General features: G+C 44.7%; 1 protein-coding gene across 5 annotated transcripts in view; it reads right to left on the reverse strand.

Annotated features, from left to right (window-relative positions):
- LRRC75A (leucine rich repeat containing 75A) overlaps positions 1-21,956 on the reverse strand; it is a 188,804-nt gene that overhangs the window by 119,936 nt on the left and 46,912 nt on the right. For 4 of the 5 annotated variants that reach the window (XR_004537157.1, XR_004537156.1, XR_004537158.1 and 1 more), the window contains exon 2: positions 5,722-5,850. The exons of the other annotated variant lie outside the window; for it this stretch is intronic. Coding sequence is in view for 1 of the 4 variants with exons in the window: in XM_033922845.1 (XP_033778736.1) it covers positions 5,722-5,850 (129 nt within the window). In the remaining 3 variants the exon portion in view is untranslated. The remainder of the gene's footprint in view (positions 1-5,721; positions 5,851-21,956) is intronic. 5 annotated transcript variants of the gene reach the window in all.

Here is a 21,956-nt window from a genome sequence, read left to right on the forward strand (position 1 = left end):
TGGCGTTCATAGATAAACTTTTGATCCCTTAGTCATCATCAAGGGCCCTCCGATCAAATAATCAAAATTTACTCTCTTTACCGTCAATACGGGAATTGTTTTACGACGCTACTTGCAAATCCATCTTTTCGGTTACCGCCCACCTCTCTGTGGAATGCCCTTCCACTAGACATTCGATTAGAGAACTCACTCGGAAACTTTAAAACCAAACTTAAAACTTTCCTCTTTAAAGATGCTTCTACTCTTTAGAATCAGCTTCTGCCTTTTAATTCCCTGACTTATTTGTAGCTTTGAAACATCTAATACTTCTCTTGAAATGATTCCCCCCTAATGTCTTTACCACTCCTCACTTATCATCCTTTTTTATTAATTTTACTTCGATGTATTTTAAACAACCTCTCTCTTCTCCCTTTCCTTCCGTTTCATGTATGTTAATCTGAATTTGTCCAGTATTTTTAATATCTGATAAATTATTGTTTTTATTTATTTATTTTAACCGCTTCCTTTAATTTTTTTTTATAATGTACACCGTCTAGACATGTATTTTGATAGACGGTATATCAAAAATAAATAAACTTGAAACATGGCATTAAGAATTGCCTCCCGTGTAGTCTCATTTGGATTTTAATCTCCATTCCTTCCTGCTAGCTGAACACCTGGATGCTGTGGGCTTTCGTTCCTGTTAACAATTTACCACAGCCCTGCAGTGCAGTGTTTAATCTGTGAGAACAGCAATATCCGGAGCGAATGTACGGAGCATTTTTCCCCGTTGACACGAAAAAGAAAAACCTCGTTAGTACATGTGACCCAGAGTTATTTAGCCATTAGCCTACTTTGTCAGTCTTCATAATCCAATCCTTGGTCCTCATTCCCCTTGGGTTTGTTTTCATTTAGTGAAATCCCCACTGCCAGTACAATTAAGCCTCATCGGTTATGCTCCCTGGCAGGGCAAATTAGATTAGAGAGACTCGAAGATTGGACTGTGCCAGCGGTAAAACGACAACGATAATTCTCTTCAAGTGTAATTCCAGTGTGCAGAAATGTTTGATAATAAAGTTCTCAAGAGGCCTAGTGAATTATTTATGGCTGCACTAACGGCTGCATTCAGACAGTTCAAAGGGCTTTTTGTTTTAATTTCGGATGCATGCCGCCTCCTTGCTTTGAAGCCGAGATGCCTTCACACACGCTTGCCACTGCCATTCCTGTGCGGACAGGCACCAGGCTACTGGCGTTACACTTGCCACAAGCTACAGCTGTGCAAAACCACTGCGTTGCAAGTCTTGGCAATGATTTCCAAACTCTTGCTCTGACATAAATTGTGAGGAGTAACGCATCAAATAAGTAAAACAAATACGTAACACAACAAATGCAGCTGTCGTGTCGAACTTGGAATAAACGCGCTTGGACTGGAAGGATGTGACTGGATTGCAATGCGTGCAATGTATGCATTCATTCCAGGGCAAACTGCGACAAGGCAGACGCGTTTATTATTTATTTAAGTTCAGAACGGGTTATAAGTTTACATACATGACAAAGCCTGGTAAAATATAACATGACAAACATGGCACAGTGCGACACAGAATGACGAGCGCTGCACAAAACATAGGATAGCAGCTTAGCATGGCAGACAGTCATATAGAAAAGCGTGGAGGGGCATAATCAAAAACAATGTCTAAGTCCTCTTTTGGCCTAAGTCCCTAGGCAAACAAAGTAGGCAGCAGGGAAATGTCCATTCTCGAAAAAAAAAAATAAAAAAAAACCCGACATCCAAAATGTGGGGGGTTTCGAGAATGGCCCACCTGTATGTTCAGCAGTTTAATCGCCCAGACCGCCACTATCTATATGTTTTGAACACATTCCCGACCAAAAAAAAATCACCCGAGCCCCAAATGCCCAAAACAAGACCTTTTGGGTGAAGGAGGGGCCAGTCCTTCGCATAAAAGCACAATTTTCTAACCTGCGTCTGTCATAAACAACACCGGTTAGAGAATCCTGGAACCGTTCACCCTCCCCCCCCCCAACAATCGCAGCAGGATAGATGCCCAGTCTCTCCTGCCTGAAGCCACCATGACTGGGGGGGTCATGGTGGCTTCAGGCAGGAGAGACTGGGGGGGCTCTGAATGTTTCCTGGCAGGAGAGATGCCCAATCTCTCCTGCCACGATCCCCCGAACCATCCCCGAATGTTCCCTGGCAGGAGGGATACCCAATCCCTTCTGCTGGACAACCCTCCCCCCCCCCCCCGAACCTCCCGCAATCGATCGCACTCTTCACCAGCAGGAGGGATGCCCGGCCACCCCGACCCCTCCCGGACAGCCCAGCCCATCCCCTGGACCATCCTACCTTCACCAGGTGACTTAGTAGGATAGAGCATTATATGATGGGCTAAAGTGCGTTTGAGATTTATGACAGCAGAGGGCTGGTGCTCTTCTTTGTTAAGTTTGGGATTTCATAATTAGAAGATAATGTGCAGATTCCAAGTAGGAATGCTGAAACATAATGAAATGCTGAGGAAGTGCGGTCTAGGTTTCAGTCCATAGAGATCAATGTACTACAATGTGGGAGACTTACCCTAAAGCTAAATGCAGATTCTGAGCATAACTTTCTGGGCTAGGATGGCTGTTCCATGCTGAAAGAAGTCTAGTGTACAAGATAACTATGCTCAAATCAATGCCTCAAATATAAACTAGACTTGTAAGCTCCCTTGAGCATCTACTGAAAAAGATGTGAACTACGGTATATGTATATAATAATGCTAATAAGAATTGAACCCACTACTGTCTGCCAAGTCTCTTCCTTGAAGAAGCCCTTTCTGGAAACGTCAATCGCTCCTCCTAAACTTACTTGCTCCACTTCATCACTGACGCTGAAACCGTGGATTGAAGACAAAGTTTTATTTTATTTTCCTTTCCAGCTTATGATTTATCTTTAATCTTATCTATTGTTTTGCCTTTTGTCTTTGTTTTGTTCTATTTCTATCATTTAAATTTCTCCAGAATTCTACTGTTCAACGGCTCCCCCTTCTGCTTCTATTCCTTTCTCTCCTCTCTTCTACCTTCCAAAGTATTTAGATCAATGCTGTCTTGTTAAAATGTTTATTTTAATTTTATTTTTCCTCTAACTCTACTTTTCACTTCTCTATTACCCTCCAGGTACTTTAGTTAGATTGTGAGCCTTCGGGACAGTAAGGGAATTTTTCAAGTACCTTTCTTATTTCTAATCTTAATGTATATTTTCTGTAAACCGCTTAGAACCTAACGGATGTAGCAGTATATAAGAAATAAATTACATTACATTACATTACTAAATGGAAAAAAAAAGTGGAACCTTGGTTTACGAGCATAATTCGTTCCAGAAGCATGCTAGTAAACCAAATTGCTCGTATATCAAAGTGAGTTTCCCCATAGAAAGTAAGGGAAACTCGCTTGATTTGTTCCCCCCCCCCCACCGAGGCCAGCAGCACTGCTCTATCCCCCCCCCCGAGAACTGGCATTGCTCCCCCCGCGTGATCCGGCATCTCCCCCGCCACGATCCGGCATCCCCCACACGATTCGGCACCCCCCCTGCCACAATCCAGCACCCCCCGCCCGCCCGAACACTTCACTTAGCCTCCATCTGGCACTCGGCACTGGCACCAACACACAGGACATGCCGGTCCTTTTTGCTGGGCCTTGAGCATCTGCACACGCTCAAGGCCTTCGAGTTCCCAGTCTCTCCGAGATTCTCGAAGGCCTTGAGCATGCGCAGATGCTCAAAGCCCAGTGAAAAGGACTGCAGATCTTCGGGCACCAGCACTGGCATGTCCTGTGCATTGGTGCCGGTGCCAGATGGAGGGTAAGCGAAGTGTTCGGGTGGGTGGGGGTACCGGATCGTGGAGTGGGGGGTGCCGGATTGCCGGCTTTGCTGGCTATGGAACTGAGGACCACGAGGTGGGGATGCGCCCTCTAGTGGGCAAGAAGGTATGCACATGCGTGGTGCAGCATAGCAAACTTGAAACTTCAATCAAGTTTGCTTGAAAAGCTGTCCGCGCTGGGGCTCCGTAGATGACGTCACCCACATGTGAGAATATCATGCCTGCTTGTCCTGGGATAAAAACCTTAACACATGAAAAATCCTTTAAAAATGATCCTCTTAGAGGCATGTACGACAGAAACTCATTTCCATATAATCGCCTTTGAATTAAGAATTGGGCCTTTTATACCGAAGAAAATAATACCTTGCCAAGGTGACTTTGTCAAAGTCAGTCAGTAGATTTAGCCTTCTAAAATGACAAATGTTCTCTGCTAGCTGGGGAAAGCATAGTCTATGAAACAGAGATGGGTATCTAATCCTTTTCCAGTCCTAAACATCCTTCACAAGCTTCGGGAATATTCTCAGTGATCTCAGGCAGAAGTACAGATGAAGATCAGAGAGCCTTGAAGCCCTAGCAAATCTGCACTGAGTCAGTCAAATCTATTCCACGACACCTGCAGGATGTTAAGTTACATCTAGTTATCATACTGCTCATTAGAGCAAGACCCAGAGGAAAAAAAAACACAATTGGACATTCTTCTCTTACAAAACAAGTTTGGAAAAGCTCACAAAGTTCAGTCATAAATTCATAATGCAAAATGTTTTTCAGAAAATTCAATGACAACTACTTCCCTGTAGCATACATTATGAACTTAGATACTATATACAATTATGTACTGATTTCTTGTTACTTTTCTGATTAAGGATTTGTGAAATTCTTCTCACACACACTGGTACCTCTTGCTAAGTGAAACACAGGAAAGAAAAATGCTATCATTTAATCTTCTGGCAGCCGGCAGCAGCAATGAGATGAGCCTGCTGCTGCCGGCCTACCCCAGAAGCTGCCTCTCTGCAGTGGCTTCCTGTTCCCACATAGAAAAGACCTGCAGAGAAATGGCTTCCGGGGCAGGTCAACGGCAGCAGGCTCAAAGATTAAATTTCAGTGGCCAGGCCCAGGGAGGAGGTAGGTGGAAGAGTCGGAAGCTAGACAGGTCATCAGGGGGAAGTAGCATTGAGGTCAGAGGAAGGAAGGAAGGGGGCTGGAAACATAGAAACATGATGGCAGATAAGGCCAAATGGCCCATCCAGTCTGCCCATCTGCAGTAACCATTATCTCTTAGTTGTACAAATGCCAGCTGGCATTCAGTGTTGGCACTCATGTACCTAACCGGGCCTGCTTTTTGTGCCGTCCTATCTGCCTGGTTAGATATGCAGGCGCCAACACAGAATATGGCCATTGCTTGCACATCTGTGCTGGCATATTTCACACACACCCCCCACCCCCGTTAGCCCCCTCTGGCATTAACCAAACAGTTCTGCGGAGGTCTGAAAGGTTATTCAGCAGTATAGCTCTCTTAAATGCTGCCTAATCTCCCCTCTCAGCCTGGTGATCAGGGTTTAAGCAGGCAAGAGCCTCCCCTGCCTGCCTAATCCCCTTCAAATTGTTCCTATTTCCAAGAAGAACACAAAGAAAAGTTGTCTATTTTGTTATTTAGTCAGGCCCAAAAAAAAAAAGATTTTCTGCAAAAAAGATACAAGAACAGCTTTTGTTTTGATGATTCATTTTGTTATTAAGGAGTCATGCAGCCACATGTCTTGTCTATATCCACTGAACAGGTACATGTCTTTATGTCCAGTAATCCGTTTGTGATGGTGCGGAGTCAAAGGGCTCCCTATAAGTAGTGGAAGTAAGTTCAAAGGTTCTTACTTACTGGTTTAGGACAATGGATGTATCTGGCAAGGCTGATTATGAGATCATGGGTAATGGGATCCACTAGGTTCCTGAAGCTGGCGTACCGATACAGGACATCGTCCAATGAGGTGGACTCCATTCCTAGATCCTGCACAGAAGAGATTACAAAGACAAGGCTGTCAGCAATTCTCCAGTGAACACCCTTTCCGAGAGGCACTCGGCAAATCAGAAAAGAAGTTTTAACGTTTTAATTGCAGGTTTGTTTGTTTTTCTGTAGGCCAATGACTTCATTTGTTGCTGCCAAAATCCAGAGATCATTGCGTCCAATAAAAATAAATGATAGCAACACCTGCTACCCAGACAAATGTCTCTGGCCGTAGCCAGGGCAGGATGCACAAAGCTGCAGCAACCCGGTAAAAAAAATACCACGCTGGGAGCAATTTCTTTCGCTGGGGCATGCTCAGCACAAATAGCACGCAAATCATAAGTACGCAATTTGTGCTGAGTATCCTGGAGAAAGTGGGAGGAATTGTGCCTGGTATCTGCGCATAAGGGGTTATGGGAGAGTGATCAGAGGGGGGGGGGGGTCAGTTTCAGCCAAAAATGCACAAGTATTTTTAACCAAATACCTGAGATTGAATCGCCGCTAAAGGTTTAAGAGAGAGTAAAAAACAGGAGTTCTTATCAATTCAACTTTTTCATAAATCTTTAAAAACCATTTTATTTGCTAAACGCTTTGAAAAAAGAAAAGAAGCGCTTTCAGATAATCCAGAATACTGCCGTTAAACTCATTCATAACGGTAAAAAATATGATCAATGTCACTCCTTTTAGGCCCGGATTCTCTATACGGCGCCGATATCAGCGGCAGCCTAAAAAGTGGCCGCCGATCGCATGTCAATCATGCGATGGCACCATATAAGGATTCGCACTTCCATGAAAAACAGGTGCCTATCTTTGTCTTGAATTCTGCCTACGTAGGCACTTTAGGCAGCCCAACGCCACCTTCTGGTGTTAGCCACGGCCACGGTGGCGTTAGGCGACCTAAAGTGCCTAGGGAGGCACGATTCCGGTGCAGATTTTTTAGGCACTGGTAAGCGCCTTGAAACTCATAAGAACATAAGAATTTGCCTCCGCTGGGTCAGACCAAGGGTCCATCGAGCCCAGCGGTCCACTCCCGCAGCGGCCCATCAGGTCCATGACCTGTAGAGTTGTCTTGAATTGTAATGTGGAAACTTATAAATAAATAAATAAAAAATATCAGAAGTACCTGCAAAAAATGCCAACAAGAATAATCTGTGGCATCTAAGAGGTACTCGAAGGCTAAATCTCAAAACAAGCACTGGGCTTGCAAACGTAGGACTTTTACCCTGCTGTCGACTTCCAGAAGATTGCATTCACAATAATAAATCTCCAGACAATTATTGTCCCCTGTGAAAGCACAATGCAAAGCACTCCGCATTTCAAAAACCTACCTTGTTTATTGCCCATATTTCAATAATTGGCATATACTAACAATCATGTTGATACATCTCATCTCAGTGTATGTCTTTTCAATATTTATATGTGTTTTTAGGTGGCTTACACTGCATCATTAAGCCATGTCAGCCTCTCCATCAAATAACACACTCATTGATCTGGCACATAAACAAACTAGATTGCAATCAATCCACTGCAAATAAACTATGAAATGTGATCAACATTAAAAATAAAAATAAATCAATATGTATTTTTAAAGAGGGAGAGAGTATAGTGCAGTGGTTAAAGCTCCAGCCTCAACACCCTGAGGTTGTGGGTTCAAACCCATCCTGCTCCTTGTGACCCTGGGCAAGTCACTTAATCCCCCTATTGCCCCAGGTACATAAGATAGATTGTGAGCCTGCCAGGACAGATAGAAAAATGCTTGAATACCTGAATAAGTTCATGTAAACTGTTCTGAGCACCCATGGGAGAATGGTATAGGAAACTGAATAAATAAGTGTGAAAAGTTTCAGCCTCTGTTAACCAGAGCTGGTATTGTGACATCACAATGCCTCATTCCACCAATGTCCAAGAGCCAACCTCATCAGTGATGTCACAATAGCTTGATTGTCCTATACTTGGCTCACTTCTACTACATTTTGTGGTGCAATCGTTAAAGCTACAGCCTCAGCACCCCGAGGCTGTGCGTTCAAACCTACATTGCTCCTTGTGACCCTAGGCAAGTCACTTAATCCCCCCTTCCCCCACTGCCCCAGGTACATTAGATAGATTGCAAGCCTGCTTGAATAATCTCTTGTAAACCATTCTGAGCTCTCTTGGGAGAACAGTATAGAAAATTGAATAAATATAAAAATATATATATAGAAGGGCCCTTTTACTAAGTTGTATTAGGTTCTAACATGCACCTAACATGGCTTAAAAAGGCGTACCGTTGAAAGCATGCACAGATGTTGTACAATTCATGTCATCCTCAGGAGCACAAATAAAGTTTTTGGGTTGTACCCAATCCTCACTAGCAAACAAACTCCTTGGAGTTACAAATTGCAATGAACATATTAAAAAAAGAAAATGGCTCTTCAACATATTTATAAACGACCTGGAAATTGGTACGACGAGTGAGGTGATTAAATTTGCAGCTAAGAAGTTGTTCAGAGTAGTGAAGACGCAGGAGGATTGCAAAGACCTGCAACGTGACATAAACACGCTCGAGAAATGGGCCGCGACATGGCATATGAGGTTTAACGTGGATAAGTGTAAGGTGATGCATGTGGGTAACAAAAATCTTATACATGAATACAGGATGTCCGGTGGAATACTTGGAGAGACCCCCCAGGAAAGAGACTTGGGAGCACTGGTCGACAAGTCAATGAAGCCGTCCACACAATGCGCAGCGGTGGCGAATAGGAAAAACAGAATGCTAGGAATGATTAAGAAGGGGATCACGAACAGATCGGAGAAGGTTATCATGCCGCTGTACCAGACCATGGTACGCCCCCACCTGGAATACTGCGTACAGAACTGGTCGTCGTACATGAAGAAAAACACAGTACCACTCAAAAGAGTCCAGAGAAGAGCAACTAAAATGGTTAAGGGGCTGGAGGAGTTGCCGTACAGTGAGAGATTGGAGAAACTGGGCCTCTTCTCCCTTGAAAAGAGGAGACTGCGAGGGGACATGATCGAAACATTCAAGATAATGAAGGGACTAGACTTAGTAGATAAAGACAGGTTGTTCACCCTCTCCAAGGTAGAGAGAACGAGAGGGCACTCTCTAAAGTTAAAAGGGGATCGATTCTGTACAAACGTAAGGAAGTTCTTCTTCACCCAGAGAGTGGTGGAAATCTGGAACGCTCTTCTGGAGGCTGTTATAGGGGGGTAACACCCTCCAGGGATTCAAGGCAAAGTTAGACAAGTTCCTGCTGAGCCAGAACATATGCAGGTAAGGCTAGTCTCAGTTAGGGCACTGGTCTTTGACCTGGGGGCTGCCGTGTGAGCGGATTGCTGGGCACGATGGACCACTGGTCTGACCCAGCAGCGGCAATTCATATGTTCTTATTTTACTGAATCTAGGCTTAACAATCCACACTGTGCTCTCAAAAGACCTACCTTTTTATTCTTAAAAAAAATTGAGAAACAATTAAAATTTTCATATTCGAGGAAGCTTTTGGTAGTTTTACGAGTTCTTTCATTGTTTTCTAAGCATGGATTTGAAGCGGTAAGGGCCTGGTGTGTCACACTATCAAGTTGACAGTTTTGAAGTTGGTCAAGATCAGCAGGAACAGCCAATCCTGCTGTTTCATTCATCTTTGCCAGTCTACCAAGCAGAGAGATAAAGTGAAAAATCCTTGCGAGGATGTGACAAACCCCGTAAAAGCGGTGACCCGTAAATTCAATTTCCTTACTTTCCTGTCCAGATTTAAAGTTGTAAACATTTTCTGAGATAAAAGGGAATTTACTATTTTGTATCTCTGCTTGGAAATAAAAGCTTTTAACCCCCCCCCCAAAAAAAACAAAAAACCCAACCCAGAGATATCAGGGATGGGCAGCTATAACATTTTTATGTCTTTTCGAGGGGGTTTTCTTTTCGTTTTTGTTTCAAAATGAAGACCATTAATAGCATGCACTATTTGAAGATAGGGTGGTAATTCTCATGGGGGCACCAGGACGATGCGCGCAGGCACAAGCTGCAAGTGGATACACAATTACCGTCCTGCGAACCTTAGGCGCCAGCACATACACTAGCTAAATGGCAGTTAAGCGCATTACAGCAAACATTCTATACGATGTGTGCATAAGTGCCAGGCATGTCTCCAGTCTGCCCATGCCCCACCCTAGCCCATGCCCTCCCTTCCAATTGTGCGCTATGGAAATTGTGGCTCAGCACCATGAGGTTGTGGGTTCAAACCTTGTGACCCTGGCAAGTCACTTAATCCCCCATTGCCCCAGGTACATTAGTTAGATTGTGAGCCCATCAGGGTACACAGGGAAAAAATGATTGAGTACCTGAATAAATTCATGAAAAACTGTTTTGAGCTCCCCTGGGAGAATAGTGTAGAACATTGAATAAATAGTGTGAAAAGTTTCAGCCTCTGAGAACCAGAGCTGGTATTGTGACATCACAATGCCTCATTCCACCAATGCCTAAGAGCCAACCTCAGCAGTGATGTCACAATGGCTTGATTGTCCTATTCTTGGCTCACATAAGAGCTGCCATATTGGAACAGACCGAAGGTCCATCAAGTATCCTGTTTCCAACAGTGGCCAACCCAGATCCCAAGTATCTGGCAGAAACCCAAAGAGTGGCAACATTCCAGAGCTGAGATTGTGATGTCACAATGCCTCATTCCACCAATGCCTAAGAGCCAACCTCATCAGTGATGTCACAATGGCTTGATTGTCCTTTACCTGGCTCACTTTTACTACATTTTGATTTGTAGAGTGGTGCAGTAGTTATCGATACAACCTCAGCACACTGAGGTTGTGGGTTCAAACCCACGCTGGAAGTCACTTAATCCCCCCATTGCCCCAGATACATTAGATAGATTGTGAGCCTGGAGAGACAGACAGCAAAATATGCTTGAGTACCTGAATAAATTCATGTAAACCGTTCTGAGCTCCCTGGGGAGAACGGTATAGAAAACTGAATAAACAGATTTTGTAGAATACCAACTAATCAAACCGATCGCGTATCGATCGTTTTGCGAGCCTTAACCAGATTTCTCTCCTGCGATCCGCTTCGAATCCGTGCACGCAAATGAGGAGAAATGCATGCAAAGTAGGCAGGGACGCGATTCACAAAAGAAAGTTTCAGAGCCGACTGGGCTGGCCGATCAACTCCAAAAGCGACTGCTGGGGACCAGTTGGTCAGTGGTTTCCGACTGCCTATTCTGCTCTCTGCCCCAACTCAAGCACAAATCTCCTGCTCTCTGCCCCGAAATCCAACGCCCTGCAATGCCCTTCCCCGCCCTACGAGCCCGTGGTTTTAACCCGCGGGTTTAAAGCAGGTTAAAACCACAGCCTCGCAGGGCTCAAAACTACTAAAAAGAAAAAAAATTGCAGCTCCTATGGGCATGCGCAGACCATCTACGGATGGTCTGCGCATGCGCCATCCATGTAGGCAGATGGGGGCGCTCCTCTGAACGCCCCATCTGCATATTTTACTTTCATGAATTCGTCGGACCTGCCCGGGTTGGGCCCGATCGGGCAGGTTAGTGAATCCAGCCCTTAGTACTGTTACACACACAACTCCTAATTAGTACTAATTAACACCAGTTATAGTCAATTGGTTGCTGAAGCCAATTAGCATCAAATTATTCAATTAAGATATGTGTGTAACTAACATTTTCTATAACTTTGGACATGGAAATGTGTGTACTAACCCCTGGATTCTATATATCTGCATAAGGCGCTCAAAAATTGCATGTTCAAATTTGGGTGCAGGCCCAGTTTGCACACACAATTTAATTGAATAATGAACCAATTTGCACCAATAATTGGCTGCTAATATTGCTAAACATTTTGGAAATTAATCCTCTTTTAGTTCTTGTTGTTTTCTTTTAGTGTATCTTTCTAAATTATTGTTAACCGAGTCGAGCTTCTATAAAAAGAGATGTTTTGGGTCATGTAACAAAATAAAATAAATAAATTAAATTCCTTGATGAAATCAAGAACTGCTTTATGGAGCGACTGGTTCAGGGTAAATTCATAGACTGGAGCGCTTGTTTACACTTTCCAAAAATACTAGGATTAGGGGCCATGTGATAAAGCTACTAAATAGTAGATTTAAAACAAACTGGAGAAAATATTTCTTCACACAACATGCAATTAAACTCTGGAATTTGTTGCTGGAGAATGTGGTGAAATCAGTTAGCTTAGCAGGGTTTAAAAAAGGTTTGGATAATTTCCTAAAAGAGAAGTCCATAGGCCATTATTGAGATGGTTTGCGGAAAACCACTTAGTGGCGTAGTGAGGGTAGGAGACGCCCCCCTGCACCCTCTTCTCCATCCCAGCCCCCACTCCTTCCCCCCCCACACACACCATACTTGTGCCCTCCCTTTCCTCCCCATACCTCTTTAAATCTTTGTCAGTGCGAGCAGCTTCTCTGGCCTGCTGTTTGCGCCGTTTGCTTTCCCTCTGATGTCACTTCCTGGACCCACAACGCAGAAGTGATTTCAAAGGGGATCCAGGCCTACATGAGCAGCAGGCAGGAAAAGTTTCTCATGCTGGCAAAGATTTAAAGCGGTACAGGGTGGGGGAGGGTGCAAGTATGGCGTGGGGGGTGATGAGAGGTGCCCAGGTGGTCTACCCCATCCCCTTATCACTCCACTAAATCTACTGCTTAGTCCTAGGATAAGCAGCATAAAATCTGTTTTACTACTTGGGATCTAGCCAGGTATTTTGGACCTGGATTAGTCGCTGTAGGAATCAGGATTCTGGGCTTGATGGGTCTTCAGTCTGTCCCAGTATGGCAATTCTTCTGTTCTTATGAAATGGAAGGTTCTCAGCTACTTTGCCCTCCCTCGTCCAAGGGTATTCTCCAGTCACACGCTCTGCCTTCCCTTTGCAACAAACTGTTGAGTCACTCCTTTATTGGCACTGGGCCACAGGCTCCCTAAACCTTAGGGACCATTGCTTGCTCCTACCTCTGGTTCGGAAAAATGCTAAGTCTATAGAGCAAAACCAAAAAGGAACGGAGAAGGCCACAGATTGGACCAGAGGAAGCATGAAACAGCCGAGGTCTTGGCTGGGTGCCTGTTTCTGGGGTCATATATCACTCTCAAGGACACATCAAGAGGACTTTCTAGATCAAAATAGCACAGTCGCTTGTTCCATGCCACTTCCACAATAATAAAGGGCAATACGTCTCTAGAACAAGCAATCCTCGAAGAGTTGTCAGAACACGAATTAAAACCAAGGGTGCTTGGTGAGAATTCATCCCAGCTGCCTTCCTTCCTCTCTCTGCTAAGGTCTCTACAAATTAGATGCATGTGCATTGCGATACACACTAGGCAGTGACTCAAAGGTCAAAACGCTGACACAAGAGCAACAGAACAGGAAAAAAAAAAAAAAAAAGCTGGCGCCACACTTCTGAAGCCAGGCCAGCCTGTGTGAAAGCTAGAAGGCAGTTAATTTTTAAGCATGTGCTGGGCATTACAATATTTATGCGATAGATAGTTTGAAAGAAGATTCTAGACTTCTTTTCGTAGCATCATCAGTCAGTCCCTAAAGCCACGTTCAATGTCAGGCCTTTCAAACACACTGGGCCCGATATCCAGCTGGCAGCAATCAGCATTTTGCTGACCACCACTGGCATTAAACTCGAAAATTCGATGCTGGGCCATTCCAGGCTTCAGCATCGACTTTACGAGTTTGCGGAGTCAGCTGATGCCTAGCCGTTAAGTGCAATATTTAGCACTTAACTGGCTATGGGTTGCCACGGGAACGATAGTGCTAGATATTGACACTTAGCTGATCAAGTGCTGACTCTATCCTCAGAACACCAGGAAATAGGTGGTTTCCAGTCCCACGCTAACCAGTTATTACTGTTGAGGAAGAAATACAGCGTCTGGCATCTTAGTTTGCGGTCTTATATTTGCATAGGGTTTATCTGTGTTCTGCACGTGTGACCAAGGCCAGGTTCTGGTAGGAATGAATGTCGTGAAGTGTTATTGGTGTCACGGCCTCAAGTAGGACGATATTTGTCATCAGTTTGGGTTTTGGAAGGCACTGAGCTTGGGACCACATCTGGAGGGCCTCTGCGCATGTGTGGATGTTGACGTGATGACATCACATGCATGTGCGCATGGGTATGATGTCATCGTGTTCAAAGGCTCTCTAGACGTGGGCCCGAGCTTGGGAAAAGAGACACAAGGTTTGTGTGGGGGCGGGGCTGCGGTGGAATGGGACGGGGCCAGAGGTAGAATGGGGCGGGGTCTGGAACAGAATAGGGCGGGGCCAGGGGTGGAATAGGGTGGGGTCACGTGCCCTCTCTTTTTCTGCAAGAGGAAATCCGGTAACCCTAGACTTGGGGAAACCCAGCTCTAAAGAATAAAACATTCAGGTCCGGACAACCAGCGTGTCTGTAATTTAATTACTTAACACCAGTTCATGCTGTCACTGGCAAAGCAGAAACATCAACTGTGGAGTAAACCGCACACTCTGCCTGATATAATTAACTTTCTTTTCCTGTATTCATAGTGCAGCCTTCCTCCTTTCTGAATGACAATCACTTGAGCACAATACAGCTTATCAGCAGAGAGCCTGCGAAAGATTATTTCACGCATGAGACAACCATAACGCAAGGATTTAAAGAGGAATTTAATTTTCCTAGGACAAAGCCTCTTCTTTGTTCTTGTCGCAGCTAATCGCTTTTGTTGTGTAGCTTTCATTCACGTACGGTGTCTCATCTTCCCAGCGCTGAAGTGGACAGTCTATCGTGCTGGGTGTTCTCTCTTGAAGTTTTGCTCGGAAGCAGTGGGGTAACGAGGGTGAGAGGTGCCTGGGGTGGTGGCTCCCCTCCCCCACCCTCCTCTCCACCCCTCGCTCCTTCCCCGATCCTGCCTTCCTCGTGCGCCCTCTCCTTCCTTTTCCCCTACCTCTAGTTGAGGCTGTTGCTCACAGCGGTCAACACGCTCCTCGCGACCCCGTCGGCTCTCCCTCTGATGTCACTTCCTATGTACGGCACTCAGAAGCGACGTCAGTGGGAGAGCCGATGGGGGTCGTGAAGAGCATGTTGTTGACCGCCGCGAACCGCTTCTTCAACCAGAGGTAAGGGGGAAGGGAAGGGGGCACATGCGTGGAGGGGAGGAATGGGAAGAGGCAGGGGGTAGCGGTGCCCCCCAAAATGGTCCACTCCACTCAGTATTTTATAGATCTCTATTATATCTCCCTTTCCTTGTTCAACCCACGTGCGAGGTTGCCAACTACATCGGCTCTCTTTCCACGCCACCGGTCATGTGGTCCACAAATCAAGGATTATTGGGTCATCAGGAGAATATACCAAGAAACTGGTGAAGATGTTTGGCAGAGAACAAACAAACAGTCCACCAGAAAGTTCCACACAAAACGCATGCGAGCAAAAACAAAAAGAACATCTGTGGAACTGATGATCTTGATGAAGTTCTTTATTTACGTTTTGTATTCAACCAGTCACAATGTAAATGGTGAAGTAAACAACAAAGAAATACACAGTAAATGAACTGTGATATAGACCCGACACGGGCCGTGTTTCGGTCAAAAAGAGACTTTCTTCCGGGGTCCTATGTAAATGTATGAGATGGAAAAAGGCAAAAGAGGACAAGGATGGGACTCGTGCAAAAGCCATACGTGTTGAAGTGGACCGAAAAGTGACATGTAGAAACTTGAATGGCGGTGATACCCAGACGCAAGGTAAAGCTAGAAGGGGCCCTAATTGTGTGGGCACCAGGTGGTGAAAACCTAGTGCTTACGTGTGCAAATGAGGAAGGCATAAAAGGAGATGTTTGGCAGCCATATAAATATTAAAGCAGCGAAGCTAAAAGAAACACCAAATCATAGCATTGAGACTCCACTCTTTGAATGCTTCCAGCACCACAGATCTACAAGTGACATTTTAGATCTCATACCCCCAATCAAATCTCCCAAATGAAATAATGTAAATCCTTACAGACGGTGTTTTCCCAACTCCGGTACCAGACGTGGCTATCCTGCTATCCTGGCTGGTTCAAGAAAACAACGGTTTCGTCAGACTGTTCCTGGAATAACATTACCATAGATTGGAATAGTATTAAACCCGCCACAGAACACAATTTAGTAAAGAGCAGAAAGCTTTGCGTAGAGGGCTAATGAACTCCAGATGCCTTGGAGCACGCACTTTTTAGGCAGGGGTTGGCTGTGAGGAGCTGAAGGCAGCGGATGGAAATGAGAACGCTTTACGACTAGGTAAGGAAGCAGCTCTGGTGATTTGAGAGTCACAAAACTGGAGAGGCACGACACTCATTTCTCAAAATACTGGGCACGAACAAACTGTTCCGATAAAGGCAATTTACCCTTCTCTGAACTGTGAAATATTCTTTGTATGTGCATTCACTTCGGGAGTCTGTAGTGTGCCATTTGGCAATTTTGACTGATTGCGATAAATTGGCTAAAACACTGCTTTTCTCACTACAGCACATTTGTGATTTTTAAGCACTGCAATCAGCTCATAGGGAGGAGGAGTTTGCAAGAAGAGTCCTCATTATGAAAAGATTGTGCTTCTGTTTGGGGATTTTTTTTTTTTTTTTTTTTTAACGACTTAGATTGCACCTCTGGGAATTCGGATTATTTTCAGCAGAAGGCTGAGCCTGTGGGGAGAGTGTGTATGTGATGGGGATAGGAGAAGCCTGGAAGCTAGCTATCAATACCACTTTGATTTCTGTTCTCCGTCTCTGTAAATAATACTGTCACCGTTCCAGTCTCCTCTGCTCGCAACCTTGGGAGTTGTCTTCGATTCTGACTTCTCATCTTCCATGCACATCCAACAAATTGCCCCTTCCTCTCTGAGCACATTACCTGGGCCCTTGTCCAACTCTCGTAACCTCATGCTTAGATCACAGCAATCTACTTCTAACTGGTCTCCCGCAGGGCCGCCTCTCCCCCCCTGCAATCTGTGCAAAACTCTGCTGAACGACTCATCTTCTACCAACCTCGCTACGCTCATGTCACCCCTCTCCTTAAGTCACTTCACTGGCTCCCTATCCGCCTTCGCATACAGTTCAAGCTCCTCTTACTGACCTACAAGTGTGTTCATTCTGCGCCCCTCAATATCTCTCCTCTCTCCTTAAATACTGTGACCGGGTAAGACCTGGACTGGAGTAGCCCGAGCCCTGACCTGGGTCACCCAAGCCTCAGCCGAGCGGCTGATTGAGGCATGGAGGGTAGAGGGGTAAAGAGGTCCAGTACAGGTGTTTAGTGTAAATTTTAAGATGACTTTATTTTCTGGTTTTATATTGTAGTGCAATGCCAAAACATACAAGCAAAAAAACGTCTCTAAAATCTTCAGGTCCCAGGTGGGGTCTCTTTCTGAGCAATACTTCGGCTGTAATCTATTCTCTGACAACAGGATTTAGCACGAACATTGGGATCTCTGGGTACTGGATGCCTTCTGTTTAGTTGAAGTGCTAGCTTGCAGATGGTAGAGTTGTGTTTTGGAGAACGGACTAATGAATGCCATGTTATTCTTGGCGACTCTGTGTTAAATTGAAGACAGATGGTGTCCCTCCCCCCCCCCCCTTAAACATTAGCATTCAGGCCTGAACAGAAGATGCTTCTTTGCTGTTATTTGGTCTACCTGTATTTTTCCACCAGTATCAAAAGAACTAGAAGAAGCCAGTTATGATTATATATCTAGAAAGGAACGTTCAGTAGAACATTCCAGCAGCTCTGCAGACTGGCCCTCTCGGCTTCTCGGATCCACACAGTCTGTGTGGGCTCTGCTTTAGCTTACACGTTGAGAAAAGAAGTGTAACACCTGCCTGTCTGTATTAATTCATCTTACTCTATCACCTTTAATGAAAACCATTGTCAGTGTGATTCAAGGAGGGCTTCTGGTCTTTTAAGTGTAGTGTCCTGTTAATGGAGGAAACCACTTGCAGGAAAGGGAGGCAACAACATTGAGTCAGAATTATTCATGGGCACATAGCCGGAGGGGAATGAGTCAAATCTTCAGAGTCCAGGCCACACTGTGTTATTTCTCAGTGGTCAGCATTAAAACTGGACTTTTTGGAATCCACCACTGTACGAAGGGTTGTGTGATTTGCACAGCTACAGAGTACAACATATGGAATGGCCCAAAAATAGCTTTCCAGCTGACTGTCTCCTCTGATTGGAGGTGGTAAAGCGGGCAGGATGAGAGGGCGCTAACGGAGGAGCCGCACATAAGACATCCCAGAGAATTAATTGCATTTGCAGCTGGAAAGTACATTTTGCACATAGGGCTCCTTTTACGAAGGTGCGCTAGGGTTTTTAGCGCACGCACAAAATTACCGCGCGCTCTAGCCGAAAAAAAAAGGAGGCGGTAGTGGCTAGCGCGCTCAGGAATTTAATGCACGCTATTGTCGCACGTTAAGGCCCCAGCGCACCTTTGTAAAAGGAGCCCATAATGTCATTCCTGTGGTAGAGTTCAGAGGATATGCCGCTCAGCAATACTGGCACGATTTAAAGAAAAATTAAAATTAGGGGGTTCTTTTAGCAAACGCTAAACGCTAACATGTCCATAGTAGAGGTCTGTACGGGAACGAGGCTCGCGGGAATCCCCCCCTATCCCATGGGTTTTTTTCTTAGCTATTTCTGTGGGCATGTAACAGCTAAACATGGCAATACCAGGTGCCCAAGTGTTGCTTTAGAATAGATATCTTTCACACATTATTGGGGTGCCCAGCTAAAGATGCCCTTGTTAAAAAATTGCCCCCCCCAAAAGAAATCTATACAGAAAGCAAATTATGGGATAGAGGAAAACTTTAGATTCTAAAAGTGATGGTAGACACAACCCTGAAGGCGTCGGCACAGTGCGCCACAGCCTCAAGAAAAGCAAACAAAATGTTGGGTATCATTAAGAAGGGTATCACGACCAGGACGAAGGAGGTCATCCTGCCACTGTATCGTGCAATGGTGCGCCCGCATCTGGAATACTGTGTCCAGGCATGGTCGCCGTACCTCAAGAAGGACATGGCGGTACTTGAGGGAGTCCAGAGAAGGGCAACTAAACTGATTAAGGGTATGGAAAACCTCTCATATACTGACAGATTGAAAAAACTGGGGCTGTTCTCCCTGGAAAAGCGGAGACTTAGAGGAGACATGATAGAAACCTTCAAGATCCTGAAGGGTATAGAAAGGGTAGACAGGGACAGATTTTTCAGATTATGGGGAACCACAAGTACAAGAGGGCACTCGAAGAAATTAAAAGGGGACAGGTTTAGAACAAATGCCAGAAAGTTCTTTTTCACCCAGAGGGTGGTGGATACATGGAATGCGCTTCCAGAGGCTGTGATAGGCCGGAGCACGTTACAAGGCTTCAAAGAAGGTTTGGATAGGTTCCTGGAGGATAAAGGGATTGAGGGGTACAGATAGGAGTAGAGGTAGTTTTAGGAATAGTCTGGGACCACTGCTCAGGCAATGGGCCTGATGGGCCACCGCGGGAGCGGACCGCTGAGCGAGATGGACCTCTGGTCTGCCTCAGCGGAGGCAACTTCTTATGTTCTTAAAGAAAGAATTTACTGGATGACTAAGGTCCCCCGTCAGAAATAGGGAGGAAATGAAATGAAGCAGTCTCCGCAGGTGTACGTGTGAAAGGAGCCTGCTTGCATCAACATCTCCGCTAAGCCTCATTTCTTGTGTGACATTTTAATTTCACGTTATCACTTCACCCAGAGCAGCAGCTTGATACAGCCGTGGCCACGGTTGAAGCTAATCAGGAGTTAGCACTTCGGTTGTCGGAAGGCAGGGAGCACTGAAAGAATTCTGCAAGGGTAAGATGTAAAAACTAAATACGAGTAGGTATACTGAGGAGGAGAGATAAGGGAATGTGACGAAAAGACATTCAAAAACTCAAAGATATCAATGCATAAGAAGTCAACTTTTTTCCGGAACAGAATACACTAGAACAGGAAGTCACAGAAGGAATCTCCAAGGAGGGAGACTCTTACTGTGAGGAGAGTGTGGTGTAGTGCTGCTTTCTGTGACCCTGACTGCCCCAGGTACATTAGATAGACTGTGAGCCCACCAGGACAGACAGGAAAATGCTTGAAGTATCTGTATGTAAACTGCCTTTGAGTGTGGTTGTAAAACTACAAAAAGGCAGTATACAAGTCTCAATCCCTTTCCCTGACGTCATAATGCCTGCCAGAATTCCAAATAGTAGCAACATTCCAGGGCTCCTGTTGTGATGTCATAATGCCTGCCAGAATTCCAAATAGTAGCAACATTCCAGGGCTCCTGTTGTGATGTCATAATGCCTGCCAGAATTCCAAATAGTAGCAACATTCCAGGGCTCCTGTTGTGATGTCATAATGCCTCATTCCACCAATGCCTAAGAGGCAGCCTCATCAGTGATGTCACAATGACCTCATTGTCCTATACTTGGCTCACTTCTGCTATCGTATTGGAGAAGAGTGTGGCAATTGTATTCTCTTACAGTACATACTGTATGTGCTCTGTATTAGCCCTTCCCTCACCTAAATTGTCAATGTAAACTAGTTTTGACCTTTCGATTGCCTTGTTATGTTCTTCTCTTTTCAATCGCACTGTATGTAATTCATCTATTTGTTGTGAACCGCCTAGAACTCCCTGGGTATGGCGGTATACAAAAAAATAAATTATTATTATTATTATTAACATGCCCTCATGAGAGAAATAGATTTCTATAAAGGATTCATAGATAGGTAGGTTGGTAATTGGGGAACAAGTGAGTGCTGTGATGGTTTTCCTTATACTCATGGTCTAACTATCTGCGGATATGACCTTGTTGTTGGTGTACTCTTTTCATTTATGATATTAGTTTTAAGGATTAGGAGAGCATTGGTTTTTTGACATAAAATAAAAACATGAACATTAGCTGCATTCATCGTAGTCATGGTTCTTTTACTCAGAAAGTATTATATTTGGCAATAACTTTTTTTTTTTTCTTTCATTTAAGTGCATTTTTATTGTGTTATTCACTGTAACGTAAGTATTAAAACATGCATTTCTTTTTACTTAAGTACTTTGACCAACACTGCAGACTGCACTGGTAACCAGTTCAGACTCACTGACTGCCGTGATATGTTCAAATCAACTAGACCAGGGGTGTCAAAGTCCCTCCTGGAGGGCCGCAATCCACTCAGGTTTTCAGGATTTCCCCAATGAATATGCATGAGATCTATTAGCATACCATGAAAGCAGTGCATGCAAATAGATCTCATGCATATATTCATTGGGGAAATCCCGAAAACCCGACTGGATTGCGACTCTCGAGGAGGAACTTTTGACACCCCTGAACGAGACATATGTGGCTGGAATCTCGGTCAGACTAGTGCAACAGTCCAGATCCATAAGCACCATAGACACAAATCTGACCCAAATAATGGAAGCTTCAACAGCCACAATGACCTCGTTTTAAAGAAGGCAATTGCCTAATGCTGAAGCGGAGTGCTTTTTAATTAGCATTAGCATCCGTCGATGTGGCCTTAAGCCTCGCTAAGTTGATTCACTATACACTAGGGCTGCCTTGTGCTTTGCAGAGAAGAGCTGGGCTTTCTGGCTCAGAGGCCCTCAATAGTTCTCATCAGACGAGTGGTTTGCAGGGGGATGCGAAAAAAGTCATTGTTCTTTGGTGTGCATTTGGAGGGGGGGGAGGAGGAAGGAAGAATAAAAAAGAACCTTTTAATCAAGTCGTTAGGAAACTGACCACCAAAATAGAGAATTGTTATATTGCCATGTTTCCTGTTCTTTTCCTTTGTAAATTTCAGAATTCAGCTTGTTCCATTTTAGGATTTCAGACTGTCTAATTTACTGAACAGCTTTTTTTTTTTTTTTTTTGTCTGAAACAGATTGTAAAATTGCTCCTCACGTTCTTATGACTGTTTTCTTTGCTAGCATATGGTCTTAGATTTTGTGGTTCAGGAAAGCAGCTCTCTTGCGTTTGCATTCTGGTTTGCCTGTTTAGTACGGATCAGAGCTAGTGGAACATCTTTTTGTTTGGGGACCCAAGCTCCAACCTTTAACCCTACCCTCTACTTTGCCCCTGCTCCATACTCTCTCTTGCTTTCTCTAGCCTACAGGTATTC

Source organism: Geotrypetes seraphini, chromosome 15 (assembly GCF_902459505.1).
Source record: "Geotrypetes seraphini chromosome 15, aGeoSer1.1, whole genome shotgun sequence".
Lineage (NCBI taxonomy): Eukaryota > Metazoa > Chordata > Amphibia > Gymnophiona > Dermophiidae > Geotrypetes > Geotrypetes seraphini.